This window comes from Numenius arquata, chromosome 1, assembly GCF_964106895.1.
Source record: "Numenius arquata chromosome 1, bNumArq3.hap1.1, whole genome shotgun sequence".
Taxonomy (NCBI): domain Eukaryota; kingdom Metazoa; phylum Chordata; class Aves; order Charadriiformes; family Scolopacidae; genus Numenius; species Numenius arquata.
The window spans coordinates 119,159,335-119,176,345 of NC_133576.1; the positions used below are offsets into that span (position 1 = coordinate 119,159,335).

The window sequence follows — 17,011 nt, forward strand, 5'->3', positions numbered from 1 at the left end:
AAGCAGACAATTGAACGCAATGACCACAAACGGAAACAAAGGAGGTTCCCTCTGGACATCAAGAAACACTTTTTCACAGTGAGAGTGACCACACACTGGCACAGGTTGCCCAAGAGCTTGTGGAGCCTCCAACCTTGGAGATATTCAAAAGATGCCTGGATGTGGTCCTGGGCACCCAACTCTAGGTGGCCTTGCTTGAGAAGGTGGGTTGGACCAGATGACCTCCAGAGGTCCCTTCCCACCTCAACCCCTCTGTGATTCTGTAAATGCAAAGCTTAAAATATCCAACACGAAGCTGCTGCAACTTACCCCTCCCCCCCCCCCCAAATTCCCTGGAGGCTCCTTATTAATTGCGCAGTGTCACATCACCTCACAACTAGGGCAGAGGAGGACTTGTGAGGACAATATAGGCGGGAGGGAGCTCAGCAGAGGTGCAGTGACTTCCTCAGCAGCCGTATCTTGTCGCTTCGATGCTTTTAACTTCATGGCAGTTTTACATTTCAGAGCATTTCTGCCTTGGTTCCAACTTCATCAAGGACTGGGGGGACCTGAGCCTCCAGAAGTGGGCACAGCTGCACCTGCACTGAGATTCGCTGTAGACCAGCTCTTACCGCAGTACCACCCGGTTACCGAGAGGGGAACAAACAGCTGAAAGACCTGCCGAGGACAGTTTCCGGGGACTTTGTCCTCCTGGAGCTACCAAATCAGTAGAGTGGAGCTCACATTAGATCATGTCTTAATAGCTGGGTTTCTCTCACTTCAGAATGCTTGTCTGCAGGGCACAGGGCCTCCACAGAAAACGTGTTCCTCAGGGGGAAAGAAGCTGGAGACAATGTTTTATTAAGATGACCAGCAATTTTAAAGACAATTAAATTTCACCAAAGTGCATAGAAACATTTGCTCTATGGTTGTATAGAAAAACAAAGGCATTGAGAGTTTGGGGAATAGTGAAGTGCATGAATCTCCATATCTTGAACTTCATCTCATCTGGGTTCTCATTCAGCCAAATTTTAATTAGAATACACTCTTATGATTGCCCCATTTGTCCACTGGAGGTCAGTATCTTTCTACAGAAAGACAGTCCCTCTTACCTGGTGTGTTTGCAGGGGACAGAACTCTTACAGCAGCACCTCATTCTCCTGCCACAGGGTTTTAAGGCTTCGGGTACAAGATGAAGACAGAAGCTTAGCAGGGGTCTATCGTTGCCAAAGGAAGCCCCCTCCTCGCATGCCCCTTCTCAATGAAGCTAAGATTTTAATACGGTCACACAAAGAATTGAAGGAACCTCACCTTTATCGTTTTCCCAGATATTAAGCCGTCTCAGGCAGGGTAAAAGCTGCCCGAGCCCTCCTGCAGCTCTCCTGCCACCACTGCAGCCCTGTAGGACCAAATGCCCGGTTCCCCTCTTGGGTAAAACGGCATCTAGTTGGGCAGGGACTTCCTAACTGATAAACAAACGTGTTCAAACATTTTCATGCTTCCTGCGTTATCTGGCCTTGCATTTTAATCCAATACTGAAGTGTAATTGCCAGCTGGTAGATTTTTTTTACTATCTAGTCACTCCTGCTTGGCTCGTTTGCCAGGACGAGCTCCAGAGCAGGCGCCTGTTTAGGCTGCTACACCCGCTGCGTAGGAGATGTGCTGCACCGCGTCGCTTCCAGAAACACTCCCTCATTAGCGATGCTCCTTCAGCAGCTGCCAACACTCCGCCAGATGCTCCCCGCACCAAAGATAGGGGTGTTTGCCTCTCCAGGCTGAGCAACAGAGGATGCTGAAGGCTGACAGCAGCAGTGGACAGGAGGGAGGGAGCGTGGTGGGGAAGGGTAAAGAGCCGTGAAACAGAGCTGATGGGCAGCCACACGTAGATCACACCCTGGCTGGTGCTGTGCCCACTGCTCATGGGTTTTACAGACTGGCTCCCTTCAAAGTCCACTTCTGAGTAACGTGGACAGGGCCTGACCAACCAGTTGCCATCATGGATGTTCAGGCTGCAGTTTCACCCATTTTCAGTAGAGGACCTGTCATCCATGGATCTCAAAGCAATGCCAGTGGAAGGAAAGGAACGTTATGAGGGACCCTCCTCGCCTTCATCTCTCTAGTTTGGGCACCAAATGGAAAAACTGAAACATGAAGTCTGATGAGCTGAGACAGTCCCCATACCATGTATCTCAAGATCTGGCCCTTTCAAATTCTATGTTATTTTCTTTACCTTCTGTGCTAATAAATTAATGGTGCCTTCATGGAATTGTTGGAGTTGGAAGGGACCTCTAGAGATCATCTAGTCCAACTCCCCTGCCAAAGCAGGATTGCCTACAGCACGTTACTCAGGACTGCATCCAGGCGGGTCTTGAAGATCTCCAGAGAAGGGGACTCCACCACCTCCCTGGGCAGCCTGTTCCAGTGCTCTGTCACCCTCACCGTAAAGAAGTTTCTCCTCATATTTAAATGGAACTTCCCATGTTCCAGCTTGTGCCTGTCACCCCTTGTCCTGTCACTGGGAACCACTGAAAAGAGTCTGGCTTTAGTTCTGTCCTGCCAAGAGCCCTGATGTTCTCAGAGGGAAACTTTGCTCTTTCCATCCCACTACTATTCCATTTCATTCTACAAACGCTTCCTGAGCCAACAACTTTTTCTACACCCTTTCTACAGCTCTGGGATCCCTGTTAGCATCCGAACAGATGGGTGAGAATAAACGGTCGCTGCCCAAAACCCAGAGAGAAGTGATACCTGCGGCAGGCTGGTAATTACAGCAATTGTGCAAAGCTCACACCTGGAAGCCTTAAAATAGAGCTGCGCTTTAGAAGTACGCTTTACCCACACATTCCTTAAATATCCTACCTCCCTGAATATTCATGTTTCGCTTTCTGAGTAGCAAACATTCCCAGTTCACCAGTCTCCTTTAATAATTCTTGTATTCATGAATTTTAAAGAAGACCTATTTCCTATTTAAATGTCAACTTAAGTCTATTTATCCTGATCAGGCATTGAGGCCAGCAGCACTGCCAGCGCCGGTTGTACTCTCATGTCTCATCTGATCAGTGAAGGAAATAAAAGCTGAAGCAGGCAGATGGCTGAATCGAAGAGAAAGGTCATTTACATGCTACAACTGATAAGGTGAAGGAATAAAATAGATAAGGTGATCTTCAGGAAGAAGGTTAAAACTTAGCCTCACCATTCAGAGCGTGTTTCTGTATGGAGATAAAATAAAACAAAGAGAAGTATCATCAATTATTCATTGAAATGTCTTCTCCTATTGTTTAGCACAGGAGAAATCCTGGCCTTTCTCTTCTTCCCCATCTCTGTCCTAAAAATCCCATTTAAGGGACAGAAGAATGCCACAGATCTGTGGTGTTATCCTCCCCATTTAAGTGAGGCATCTTGTACTTAAATGCTTTTTCTCTGGTAACACGGTAAGTAAGAAGCAACATTACAGCTAGACAACTCCCACGTTTCTTATCTCAAATAATTCAAGTTGTTAGCAGCTGCCTCAGAATTTGGTGTATTTTAACTAGGCTTGAAAATCCCTAAAGTGAGGATTTATTATCTCTTTCGGCAAAGTACAAAGTAAATCTATCATGCCATATAAATAATTCATATGAATTCTAGAAACATAGGAAGGAATATAGGTCAGGAGGGGCACCACAGGAGAGGGATGGAGCGTCCTTTAAAGCATGTGGTAGACCTAAATTCAGTTTCCTAGACAGACCGTGTCAACTTAAAGAATGAAGATGGCTCTTAAATAATTTAAAAAGCAAAGGGGGACTTGACAGTTACTGAGGGTTTTGAAGAGAATAGAGAGGATGAACAAAAATGAGATAACTGGGGTTTTTTTTCAGGTAAGAATTTGTCTGATGGAAGTCAGTAGGGTACAAGGTAGCTTCCTTGCTTATCTTTCTTACAAGATTTGTGAAATGTCACAATGGTGGTTTTCAACAGTTATGGCAAATCAGTGACTGGTCACTGGGAGAAGCAATGAGCCAGCAGGATCCATATATCTCACAGTAAACTCCAAATGCCCCTAGGAACCTTTGACGTTTATAAGTAGTCAAGATCCAGGTACACGTCAATACTTCAATGTACACACTGAAACACAGCACCACACACATTACATACCTTAACGTACTCGTCACAATCAGATTAAATATTTTGATGAATCTACACAAGAGATCTTCACAGCAATCCAAAAAGTGCATTAACTACAGCAAGCAAAACTTCTAACCATTTGTTAAAGGAAAACATGCCATAAACCGAAATCACACAGAAATAAACTTATGAGGAAGCATTTGCAGACAGTCTAGAAAGTGTTGCTGTGGTAGCTGTTCTGAGAATATGAAACAAAATAAAATCCTTCTTCCTCAAATACAGAAATAACGCTCACAACAATGGCAATCAGAAGGAGCTTCACCAGCTGCATGAAGGCACCATAAGAAAAAGAAGGTTTAGCAAGTACGCTAAATTTGGAAAGAAACCCAAACAGAACAGACAAATGAACTGAACCAGGTGCAGCTGAAAACACCATAAAACCAGACCAGAGAAAATGCATACACACATATCTGAAAGAATGTCCTGAGCAAAGCTAACATGAGGTCTCACACGGCTGGAATGAGCAGTAACTTCGGAAATACTGAAGTTTCATCACTAAGCTAAGCCTGTGATAAACAATCCTGCTACTACCATCATCCTCTGTGGAGGAAGGCCTCGTACCTGGAAGCAGCACCCCTTGTAATGTCCTCTGTTACCAGCACAGCCACAGAACAAGAGTCTACTCATAGGAACGACGCCATGGCCAACCAACCAAACTGCAAGTCCTGCTCATGCAGTGAAGGGGAAAATCCTTGGCTGGTAACATGCAAACTACCTATTAAAAACCAGAAGGAAGAGACTCGAGAGAGAAGGATGCAGAGGGACGGGCTGCAAGTGAAAATCAGCGCTGGGCTACTGACTTCAGCACAGCAAAGACATTTTCACAACAGCTGGGGACTGCACCCAATTTGCAAAGGGTGACAATCAACATGCACAGGCCATTCAGCAAGTCGGAGAAAGGTAACCGATGAGGGACCAGAAAGTTACATTTGCTAGAGAAAGGGAACGTGAACAGCAGCTTTACTCAGAAAACTGAGTAAGGAATGCATCAGCCTGATTTTCAAGAAAAACAGAGAAAACGGCTGACTTCTGCCATCTCCTTCAGTGTAGTCGGTAGGACTCCTGTTTAGGGTTCCTCTCAAAGAGAGACAGGACAGACTGGCCAACATTAATGGGTATTAGGGTAACTCTGTCGGATCCCCAGCCCTCTCTTCCTCCCTTTAACCCACCCTGCATTGGCAACGTGAGTGACTGCTGAACGGGGCAGCTGGTTTTCACGTGGCCTGACAGCGTGTTAGTGACTGAAAATGCTGAGTGGCTCAGAAAGGCAACATGTCTAAGCCAAGCTGTTGAGACATCTCAGGAAGAGTTGCCCTCAGCTCTAATCTCTAAAACGCTCTGCACGTGACCTCCCACCAAGAGAGAAGCGCAGAAGTACTCCCTGCTCTGGCTAATCAGATAAGAACCTCTCTATTTATCTGCAGCAGTAAGAATTAATCTCCAAAGAGATTACTATATTTAGCTAAGAATCTCTTAAGGGCTACTTGTTTTCTTATGCAGCTGAAAAAAAACCCAGTCCGGCACAAACGTATGCGACTACGTTCCACACGGAGCACACACCAATGTCCATCTAGATGAGAACACGTTTCTCAATAGAAACCTACAGATATTTGACAGCACATGAAAAAATACTCTTTGCCTCCACCTATTGCTACAAAAATCAAAATATTATATTCCTTCTCCCTGTTCTGTACTTAAAGGACTTTTTTTTTTTTTTCTTTTCAGTGTTCCCGTTCTTTCTATTCACCCCTAATGAAAGACAATGGTCGACTGGAAACCTACAGTCCTTCCAGAGTTTCCACACTTCCTTAAGTCCAAGGGACTGGGGAAGGACATTCAGTGCCAAGCTCCAGTCACTCCTGACTATTCTGTGGCGGATGCCAGAGCCTGAGAGATTCTATCAGGGATCGTCATTTATTTTTCACTCCCTGTAGAGCACCGAGCTCGCTGACAATGCTGAAGTACGTGAACGCAGAGCTGCCTCAGGATGCTGAAAATCCTTGGACTTCTGTGTGTGTGCATTTGTGCCCGTGTGTATGTGCTGGTATCAGGATACCTCAAACTCAGACTCAGAATGAACCGCTCGGGCTGGCTGCCCCCACAACAGGGCAAGAGACTTTCCCCAAAGCAGACTATGGCAGGTTGCATTTCTTTGCTTGGTTTTTCAGGAGGAAAAAGGGTAATGTCATCTTAAAAAAAAAAAATTTTAAAAATATTTTTAAAAAAATCACTGTCAGAGCCATCTTGTGATAAGCTGTTCTAATATTTATTTCACTCTGCTGCTAAGAAATAGTATCTCAGCTCGAGATTGAATTTGTTCAACTTCCAGCCACACGATTCTGATGAATTTTTCATTATCATCAGGTTTATACTCAGTTCAGTTTACAGTGAGATTTTAAACATTTTCAGAAGTTACACATTCGCTGTATCCTTATGTGTGTTGTTTCAAGTGGAAGCAAACACCTCTTCGTTATTAAAACAACGGCTGGCACATGAGAGATAGCAAACCTGCAAAATACATCACAAGAATCGATTTCCCAAAGAGTAAATTTCCCTTCCTCCCAACTCCATTTGCATACTGCAAACGAGCTCAATTTTGAGCTTGTTCTGAGCAGCCTGCACCTCTCTCACACATAAAGATTTTTTTCTTCTTCATGTAGTTCATCTTAGTACAGAAAAATCTGAAATATCTAAAAATCCAACTGATGTCAGGTTAGTTACATGGAAATATTTTTAACATTCAAAAGACAACCATAAAAACTGCAGAAGCAGTACGCTGAGTGATCAGTCTTAACTCCAACCCCAACTGATAAATGGGCAGTTATAAATGCTTTACTAAAATAGCCTTTGAATCAAATTGTTGGCTCATATATTCAGTTTTTATGTAGAATTGGTACCTTTGCTCTAAATTACCTGAGTTAAGTTCAAATCAATGATGGAAAATTTCAGCAAAATAAGAACCAAGCGCCAGAGGGACTGGAATTTTCAGCTGAACATAGTAAAGATTCATTTATTTTCCCAGGAAACAACCAAGTCTAAGACGCATAAACAAATCTGTTTAATTTACAATTGGGCTACTATATTACACAATTGGTTTATGTAAGTTCTTCCCAGTATGATGAAAAGCCTCCCCTGTTACCATACCAGGTTTTAACCTGATTATAATTAAAAGATTAAAAATATTTTGCAAGCAGGCAGACACTGGTTTGCATTTTACAGTATTGTGCTTGGTGTCATTAACCTACAAAGACTCTTTCTTACTAAAAAAAAGTGGGGAAGGGGACTTGCTCATACAACTCATACATTCTGCCTTGTTCTTCCTGGAAGCAAAGCTGTTGTTTAATATATTTCACAAAAAAAAAAAATAAAGCTACCTGTAGGGAAACTAATACCTGTTTACACCAGCCAAGAACTTCACCTTGGAGCTTGAATCAAGGTTGCAAAAGAACAAAGTAGCAGCACGTTAGGAGGAGCAGCAGTACCTTGAAGGAATCTGGTTTTGTAGACTCCAGCCTCCATCCCAGTAAAAACGTGGTTCCTGGGATCACAGATAGCATTCGGGAGCTTTACATTTTCATTTCTGTTATTTATCAATAAGGGATAAAGATTAATAGCAAAATCTTACTAATCTAAGGAAAGAAACACAAGCTCAAAAGTGAGATTTTATTCATATTTGTTACTTATTCACAACCCAAAGTGTGATAAAACTGATAAAAACAGCCTAGAATAATGTTAGTTTACATCACTAAATTCAATTCACATTTTATTAATAAAATACCGAAAGGAAAATGACAACATTGCAGGTTCAGAAAAACAGGTTGGCTACTATGACTGAAAAATCTACACTATCTTAACTGCTCACAACCGATTCCTTGTTTAATGCTAATTATTTAAAATGAACACCAATTACAAAATTTCAGACACCCCCAACTCCTGTGCTCATAAAATAGATCTTCTGTCATATCAAATTTCAGTAGATTGGAAAGAATTTTCTGCTGAGATATATCATTTCAGCAGGTATTAAAAGAATACCGGGAGTACTCTCCCCACCTGTGCAGCGACGTAACGACGCAGTCCCAGCTGGGCTTTTCGCCCACCCACCCAAAGAATCGGTTTGCAGGGCCCTGTGCAAGCACTTCATGATGATAAGAACAAACCATCTCTCGTACAGTGATGAAAACCACCGTCGGGCTACGGCCTAAATTCTGTCCTCTGTGGTGGACGCACAGACCTCAGACTCCAGGGCACAAAATAAAGCAGATTTCAGCTCTGTATTTTAAGGCAAAGACAAACCCAGCTCCAGCTGCAACGGAGATGAGTATCTTCAGCTGCCACCAGTTACCAAGAGCTGAAGTTGCTCATCATTATGCAGAGATTGGCCATACTTTACGTGATGAATTTTAACACCCACATTGAGGCAGGATGTTACAACCCTACCATAAAGACAGCCACCACAGCTTGAAAAAAACAATACGCAGATTAAACAGCAAATGCAGTAGCCAATAGTTTGCATGCAAACATCATGTTAGACTGTTACATTCCCAGGACTGTTAACTGTGTAAACACAGGTCAGATAATTATCTTCCATTTCTCTTTTTATTTTACATACTTTTTTTACTTTTTTTTTTAAAAAAACAGACAGGGCCTCACAGGAAAAAAAGGAGTTTTACCAAATGTTAGACCTGGAATTACACAGACTTCAGTTACAAAGATTAAAACTGTAATCTGGTAAGGAAAGAACTCTTTCCCTGCTATGAATACATTTTTAAAAGCCTCATTAGGCAAAGCAGCAGCCTGACTCTCAGTTCAAAAGAGAGAAAAAAAACAAAAAAACATTTTAATACTGTACTTAAAAAAAAAAAAAGGTATTACTTTTAAAGAAAACAGAGACAGCCAAAGCAGACTGTATGGCAGCAACTCTTCCTAGGGCAGGAGAAAACAAGTGTATATATACACGGCATAGTACCTAAACGGCCATTAAAGCTGCTTTAACTGCCAATGTTTTATCAATGGGATGTATTGGGAAAGAAATACATTCAAAGTAAGAGTAGTTTTGAGTAAACATGCTACAGGAAACGGAAAACGATCTGTTATGACTATACTTGTACAAATCAACAACAAAATATATTTACAAACACTTATACCTCTCCAGGCATAAAGACCAAGTTTAATACTTGTGAAATGTATCTGATTGCTAGATCTGGACTGTTCCAATCTTTAGTAATAGCAGAGTAACATTTCTACACTGCAATAACCATATGGCTTCAATCAGGTCTATCCTGAAGTCTTTGCATCTAGTTGATCTGTACCACAAAAACTAAAAGCTCTACAGGTATTTTAACTTTCATTTGTAACGTGGACGTGCATCCGCTACGTACCCGAGACTCCCCAGCTCTCTACCCAACAAGCAGCCAGCAGCCCCGAGCTGGTACCAGTACAGACGTATTCAGTCTGCTCACAAAACAGTAATCTGGGGTCATGTGGATTCATTCTCCAAAGCATACATTTCATCATCTGCTACATTTTTACGATAAAAAGAAAGATTATATAAAATCAATTCTGTATGCAAAAAAAACTAATCCCAGAAGTGATTAAAAATAGACTAAAGTGGACATAATTAATAACTAATAAAAAAGCTAAAAGTCCTATTTATGGAACTCAACACTTCACTCAGTCATATAGTTAACTGCCCTCAAAGACTAACAACCAGACCAATTCACAAGTACCTAAGTTGCTTACATAATTAAAAGAATAAGATGTAAAGTCAAAAAAATATATTTTATCCCTTCAAGATCAGGAAAGTAAAATAAAATGCTGGTTCTGTAACAGTGCAACAACTGCAGCATATTTTGCACGCAGCACATGATTTGCTACATTTAGTGGCACTTAAGTATTATGCGGTAAATACTGAAAGTAAGACAAGTTTCTGATCTGCATAAGCATAATCACATCATCATTACCAGAGTTGCTAAGCTACAGCTTTCTGAATAATACCAATTCAAATTTAGCACTTCCATCACTAGCCTTAATACACGTCAACGTCCTGCTTTACATCTTGCTAAGAAAGTAATCACTGAAGCCAAGTATTTAATGAACTTGCCACGAGGCTTGGACCAGCTTCAATCTGACCAATCGTTTTCATCAAACTCTGAGTCATCATCAGAATCGCTGTATTCCACAGCAATGCGTCTTGAGAGGATGGTCGCCACATCGTTTCCAACGGGCTCTCGCTTTGCTTCTTGCTCACGTTGCTCCTGCACCTTTTTCAGCTGGATTCCTGTAGAGACAATTACTCTCAGATAAAGTTTTCTGCACAAGAGATTTTAAATTTCATATTGTTATTAGCGAGCTTTTGTATTCTAATGATATATTCGGCAGGAAGAAGAAAAAAAAAAAAAAAATTGAGTTAGAGAGCCTCCCTGAGCAAGAAAGAGACAAAGACAAAAAAAGCAGACTGGAATCAATTCTCAGAGACTGAATACTTCTAGACTTTTAAAACTGTCAACTATATGTTAAAACTAAATATTCAAGACCGTACGGGCCCTTTTGATCTGAAGATGAAAGTTTTCACAATTGTATTTGAAAATACCATTAGACCTACAGCTCCATTTTGTAAGCAAAGTCCAGAGCAGCCATTAGTCACTGGTTAAAAATCAGTGGGCTGAAACCTGGTGTTGGGGTAACTCAGTTCTTCTGAACAGGAGCAAAAATCCATGTACCACTGCTGGCAACTTTTCATAATGAGCACAAGTTCTGTTTTCATTTGATTATGTCCACACAAGCACTAGAACATGTTTGACAAAGCTGTACGACTTTGGGCACTAGAAAAAGATCCAAAGTCAAGGTTCAGAAATGTTAGATTGGGTGTGTGGTACCTGTGGTTTAACCAGTCTCTCAATGACATTCTGCCCAGCTGGGAACAGAAGCCATGACCCTGGATCACTGGAAAACACAGTGCTTTCATGGAAAAAAAGAAATGCCTGAAACTCAGTGCCCACTTACCCATTCGAATGGCAGCAAGAAGATCGCTCCGTGCATCACTTATTGGTGGCTGAGCGGGTTCGTGCCGTTTTGCCTCTGCAGGCGGAGGAGCGTGCATGGGGGAGGAAGAGAGGGATGAACCTGCAGCAGGAGGGCCAGGAGGGGGAGGAGGTGGGCCGGGAGGAGGAGGAGCGGTGACAACAAGCCCACTAGAAGGAGGAGGATGAGTAGCTGCGTATGTAGAGCCAGTCACCAGTCCAGAATGGGAAGGTGGCACAGGAAGCTGAAGGGGACTAACAAATGCTGTTTGTGCTGAAGGAATCATAGGGGGAGGAGGAGGAGGGGGAGGACCTGTAGGATTGTAATAATCCACCATCTGAGCTGGAAGCATCCTATATAAAACAGAACAAAAACATTTAATGCATTGAAAGTTAGGACTTACATAATCATCACCCCTTAAACTGCTCTCATCCAACCTCAGCTAAAACAAAAATCAAAAGGAATTTAAACTGGTGAGTTGAATATGCGGCTGATTACAAACATATGAATTGTCAAATATTGATCATACATTGAGATTTAAGGCATATGATGAAGTTAAAGGCAATGTCCTTTCAGCGCTCCACAAAGTGAGATTTTTATCTTAATACTCCTTCCTAGTTAAGTATAAAGCTGTATTTGTTACTAAAGACCTACTCTGCGAGAATATTAATGATGAAGAAGGGCCTATGATGAAGAAGGGACCGAGAAAACTGCAGACTATGCCTATCACTTCCATAGAAGACCAAGTGTTAGAACAAATATTAAGAGATAATAAAAGACATAAGCATGGTGGACAATGGAAAGCATGAATGGAAAGATTTACCCAAAGGTATATCATGCATCTCATGTGCTTCTTTAGTCAAGTTTATCAATTTAAATATTATTTAATTAAATTGATATATTTGATTGATACTTTAAAGAGGAGGAACAGGGAAGAGCTAATTTCTTTGTTAAGAGGTCGTTAAAAGAACTCTTAAGCAGAAAAAATGGGAATTAATATAAGAGTTATGAAGTAGGTATGAAGTAGGTAAAGAACTAGATATAGGAGCCAGGAGTTGAAGGGAAGTTACCGATGACATTCAGTGATACATGTCAATGTATGACAACTGTGATACACTGACAATGGCCATGTACCTCGGGACTAAGCACAAGTATTTCTGTTATACACTGGAAATAACAGAGAAAATGCAGGTTGGAGCAGTCAATTGTAGCAGAACTGAGTCATCTACAGCATGATACAGTCATGAATCAGGCAAATGCTATCCGGGATGCATCAAGTGAGGCTGAAAAACCTTGCCTTGCTTAGTTTAAAACAACACAGGCAAGAATGATTACACCTTTCCAGGGGTTACAACTTGAAAGTTCAAGCTGTTTAAGTAAAAAGAACAAAGAGGCACAGACTGGTTAGAAAAGAGATGTCTTCTTGCTATTGGAGAGCCAGTACTCTGGAGCAAGCCTTCCTTCAGAATGCATTCAGGCAAAATATCTCCATAGGAGTCTGATAAATTCATATCTTGAATTACGGAGGTGTCTGTGACAGTAAGGAAACTTGATTCTGTGTCTGAGGAGATCCCTTTCCAATTCTGTCATAAGCTCCTTTAAGAAGTCATTTCAGGGAGGCAACACAGACTGCCACGTTAATCCCATTCAGTAATACTTTTTCTGCACGTTGCCTGAAGTTTAAAATATTATTCAAATTATGCTGTAACTATTTTCCACTTTAAAGGAAAATTATCCCCTTTTTAATATTATATTAGGAAACCTTAATATTTTACAAGCATATTGATTTCACCACATTCAATACATAGTTCATTATTTCTGCTTTCACTATTTATTTACTTAAATTCTGTTGCTACATAGAAATTATACCATTTTTTTTCGGTCCTTCCCAGGGAGATAACGAATGGATCTGGAGTCTTTTTGTGTGTATGCATTATATGTTATGATGGTTATGAAAAACATGCATCCCTCTAGTTTTGTCAAGAATGCACTGGAATAAATCAGGAGTTTTACCCATATTCTGCTGGTACCACAGGTACTGAGCTATGTTGGCCATCTGAAGGCTGGGGTGGAGGTGGAGGTGGTTGCTGAGGTCTGTTTAAAGTAGCATGTCGTACAGTGGTGGAAGGTGGTCTGTATTCATGCTCATGGCTTTGGGATGCTGCCATGTACTGTGGACCATCTCCTGTTCCATATGAAGGCATTGCTATCTGCTGATGGAGGGAATGATTCGGAGTAGCAGGATAAGAATAATCTGTAACATCAGATGCATGGGACCTAAAATTAAAGTAAATCGATGCAGAAGAACAGATTATGTGAGTGTAACAGGGTATTATCTAAATAGCTCACAAGAAAAGCTAAAAAGAATGCAAACAGAATTATTTTTGTCGTAACAGGACTCCCTGATTATCAAGCACCATTCCCTTGTAAGTCCACAGAGCACAAGAACAAATGCAACAAAAAAACATGGTTCAGCTTAACAAGACTTGAAAATAAATTAGTCTGACAAGTCAGCATAGAAGGACTGAAATTGAGTGTTTTTAATATTTCAGCCTACTAGCTGCATGCAGAATGTCGTCCTATAACACAGAGGCAAAAAAGTTTAGAGCTTTCTCCAGATTTTAGAGTGCTTAAGTAACCATAAGGAGGTAGATTGTTCCTGTCCGTGATTTTGACAGTCCATTTTTTGAAATTTTAAGTATTATCAGGCCTGCCTTAAGTTAACAATAGCAGCAGAAAAAGGAAAGCAATACCGCAAGCACTCACAATTATGCAGAAGAATGCACTTCACCAAAGCAGAGAAAACCAATTTCAAAAGTTAGAAAATGCTTTTTATTTTGTTTGTACAATTAATTTTGCTGGAAAGGCTTAGAGAAACTGGGAAATGTAAATATTAGTTGAGCAGAGAGTTCATAAAGATACAAAGTCTAGGATGCTCTGTCAAATAAGCCCAAGAGAGGGAGCAAAAGGATCTCTTCATCCCATTACTGTGAACAGTTGTTTTAGTAATGAACAATCGTGCAGCCTGGCTTTTAGTGAACACAGTAAACAGATGCACTTATCTGTAAGACTGGAAGCAAGGTAAGCAACAAAAAGCCAGGGCTTTGAGTAAAACAAAATGACAAACCCTTTGGGCATTTTGTCCTCTTTCATGCTTCCTGCCTGTTCCATTTTCTTTGCGTCACTCATGAACTCAATGCCCATTTTCCTTCTCTCCCACTCTTCTTTTCTTGTTCTTACTTTTCTCACATTAATTTGCTGGTTTCTGTTTGGATTCAGCTTGTGTTTCTCTCTCTGAAGTACAATAAGTATAACAAATACATTGTAAATTGCCACAGTCTGGACACTTGGATGTCAACGTTAATGCGCAAGTCTTACAATTCACCAACGAGAAGAAACGAGCTTTTTTTTTTTTCTACTTTAGCATTAAAAAAGAATCACAATACAGCCAAATACCCTTCTTGGGGACCTTATTTATAAAGTACTGCTCATGCAGTAGCTATCAGCATAAAAAGTCTCTGCAACCAGTACTTACTTCTGTATGTATGGGGTTTTTATAGCTTAGTTCCTACAGCTAACACTAACCCAAAATAAAAATTCAAAAGCCTTCTCTCCACCTCACTACCACTCACAGAATTAACCCTTCATGCATGTAAACCACAGATTTCAGGATTAAATTCCAGTGAATCAAATATCAGTCATCAAAATTCTCCATATATTATAAAATTTGAAAGAGGCTTATATAAGTACAAGGTACCTGTCATACCACAACACCTAACGTAAGGATGCATCCTACAATTTCTGCTTAAAAATCCCTACAGATTGCAAATATTATGGATACCTGCAACCAGTCAAATACATGTTGACATTTGTGGAAGATACAAGCAATACGCTTCAATATGATTATTTAAACTTGGGAATCCAGGAAGCAAGGTGTTAAGGCTAGAAAAAGACTCAAAATGTGTGAAACAGAACTCATGGTGAAAAAAATCCACATCTTGCACTTGACAGCTGAACATCAATGCCATTTTACCAGATCAACCTATGGAAAGCATAGTCTTAAAGAAACATTACAGACTGACAAACAGGAGACAACGTTTTGCATTTGAAACTGTAAAAAATAAAAACTGGTGACTAAAGGATTTTAGACAGAGAGAGGGGGTCTGAATACATTATTGAAACACCAACAGCAATTTTAAAATTTTTTTTTTGTTTCAATTACAAATATTACATATACAAAATTCTAAGCAGATTATTATTTTTAAGTTAATCTCCACTGGACAGTGGACTAAAGGTCTCGGTCCCACCTTTGCAGTGGTGGCTTCTTCCTCAACTTAGCCATTCAACAGTTTAAACACTAAAATCATCACATAATTTTTCCAGTAGATTCTATTTATTCCTAACATTACTGCTAGCAATTAACCATGACAGACAGAGAAAATGAAATAAGTGGGAAAATGCTCCAGTGAGAGCAGCTTAGTGAAAAAACTCAGACTTCTGTGCACACCCGGAGAAGGTAACTCCCACTGAGCTCAAGGGGTATCTTAGTCAATGAAGATGAAATTCTGCTGTGTGTCTCTAAGCAGAGATTTCTGCTATTTCAAGCAATAATGTTGCATCTAGTTTTGTAGTTTGCTTTTTAGACAAATAAAACATCGATAAAGTTAAACTATTCCCCCATTAAAGCATTCTGTTAGAGGCAAAAGTATGCTCGACTGAGTAATCACAGAAAAATATTTATTAAGCTATCGGTGGCATAACATGCGACCAACTAGACAGGAAGGAAGAGGTACTGACATTATCTAGCAGAGGCAAACTTAAATGCTTTTGTAACTACAGCTACTCAAGATCAAATACAAAGCATGCAGCAAATATTTATTTCACTACATTACAACGACAAAACGCTCATCTGAAGCTGGGGAAGAAAACAAATCATTACAGAATTTCTTAACCTTATTTATGCTTTAAAATAATTTTGAGAAGAACTCTAAAACATGCATTATATGTTCTGTCTCTTCTAACTATTCCCAACCGGTAAAAACACCTAATTCTACTCGGTATTTCTGAACATACAACTGTGGTATAACAAGCAGCTTTGCTGTAAACAGACCTAGTATCTGGGGACAGTGATCCCTCGGAAGATGCTCCATGGTACACACTTTGAGACAACCTGTTGTCAGGTCTAAGCTCTTTGTCATATGCCATCATATTCCACTCCTGGCGTCTGTTCCTGGCTTTTCTAACCTTTTTCACCTCACGGGTGGTGCCATCTATACGCTTTTGCTCCTAATGTTCAAACAAAAGAAATAAAGCATGCAAAGAGAGAAAAAAAAGGAAAGGAAAAAAGCTGGTTAAAATGCAGTTAGAGTGCATGAAAATAAGACCAGATTTACAGATGAAGCCAAGTCTTCATGAAATTTCTCTGCACTGAAAATATCTCCTTATACTACGAACCTCCTAAGTACTGACTGCTGCTTTCCCCTTCTTCTGTAGGACGCACATGCTTGTGTGATACTGACCCACTGTTTTTCCCAATACAGAAGAGTGACTGATTCTAAAAGCCAGAAAGTTTAATTCCTTCTGGCATCGTATGTCATTTATTTAGACTGTCCTGAAGCACTTGTAATATCTTTCTCCTGCAAATCAATCTTACGACAATATGTTAAATATACTCAGGGTTATTTTGATTATTCATTAGGGTCACAATCACCTGAGATCTTGGGGAAGTATGGAAAAATTTCCTATTTCATAGAGTCTATGTGAAATGATTTTTACGTTTAACTTCCTCTCCCTTCTTAGATCTGATTAACTACCAAAATTCCTCCTAGTTTTTCCTCATCGTTGTTTC

The 17,011-nt window shown here is 40.5% G+C and overlaps 1 protein-coding gene across 1 annotated transcript in view; it reads right to left on the reverse strand.

Annotated features, from left to right (window-relative positions):
• Positions 1–7,793: 7,793 nt before the first annotated feature.
• Positions 7,794–17,011, reverse strand: part of WASF3 (WASP family member 3) — a 77,278-nt gene continuing 68,060 nt past the window's right edge. Inside the window, exons 8-11 of the mRNA XM_074146453.1 lie at positions 14,291–14,457; positions 13,177–13,440; positions 11,146–11,516; positions 7,794–10,420 (exon numbers count right to left, since the gene is read on the reverse strand). Of these exons, the coding sequence (XP_074002554.1) occupies positions 10,263–10,420; positions 11,146–11,516; positions 13,177–13,440; positions 14,291–14,457 (960 nt within the window). The 3' untranslated portion in view covers positions 7,794–10,262. The remainder of the gene's footprint in view (positions 10,421–11,145; positions 11,517–13,176; positions 13,441–14,290; positions 14,458–17,011) is intronic.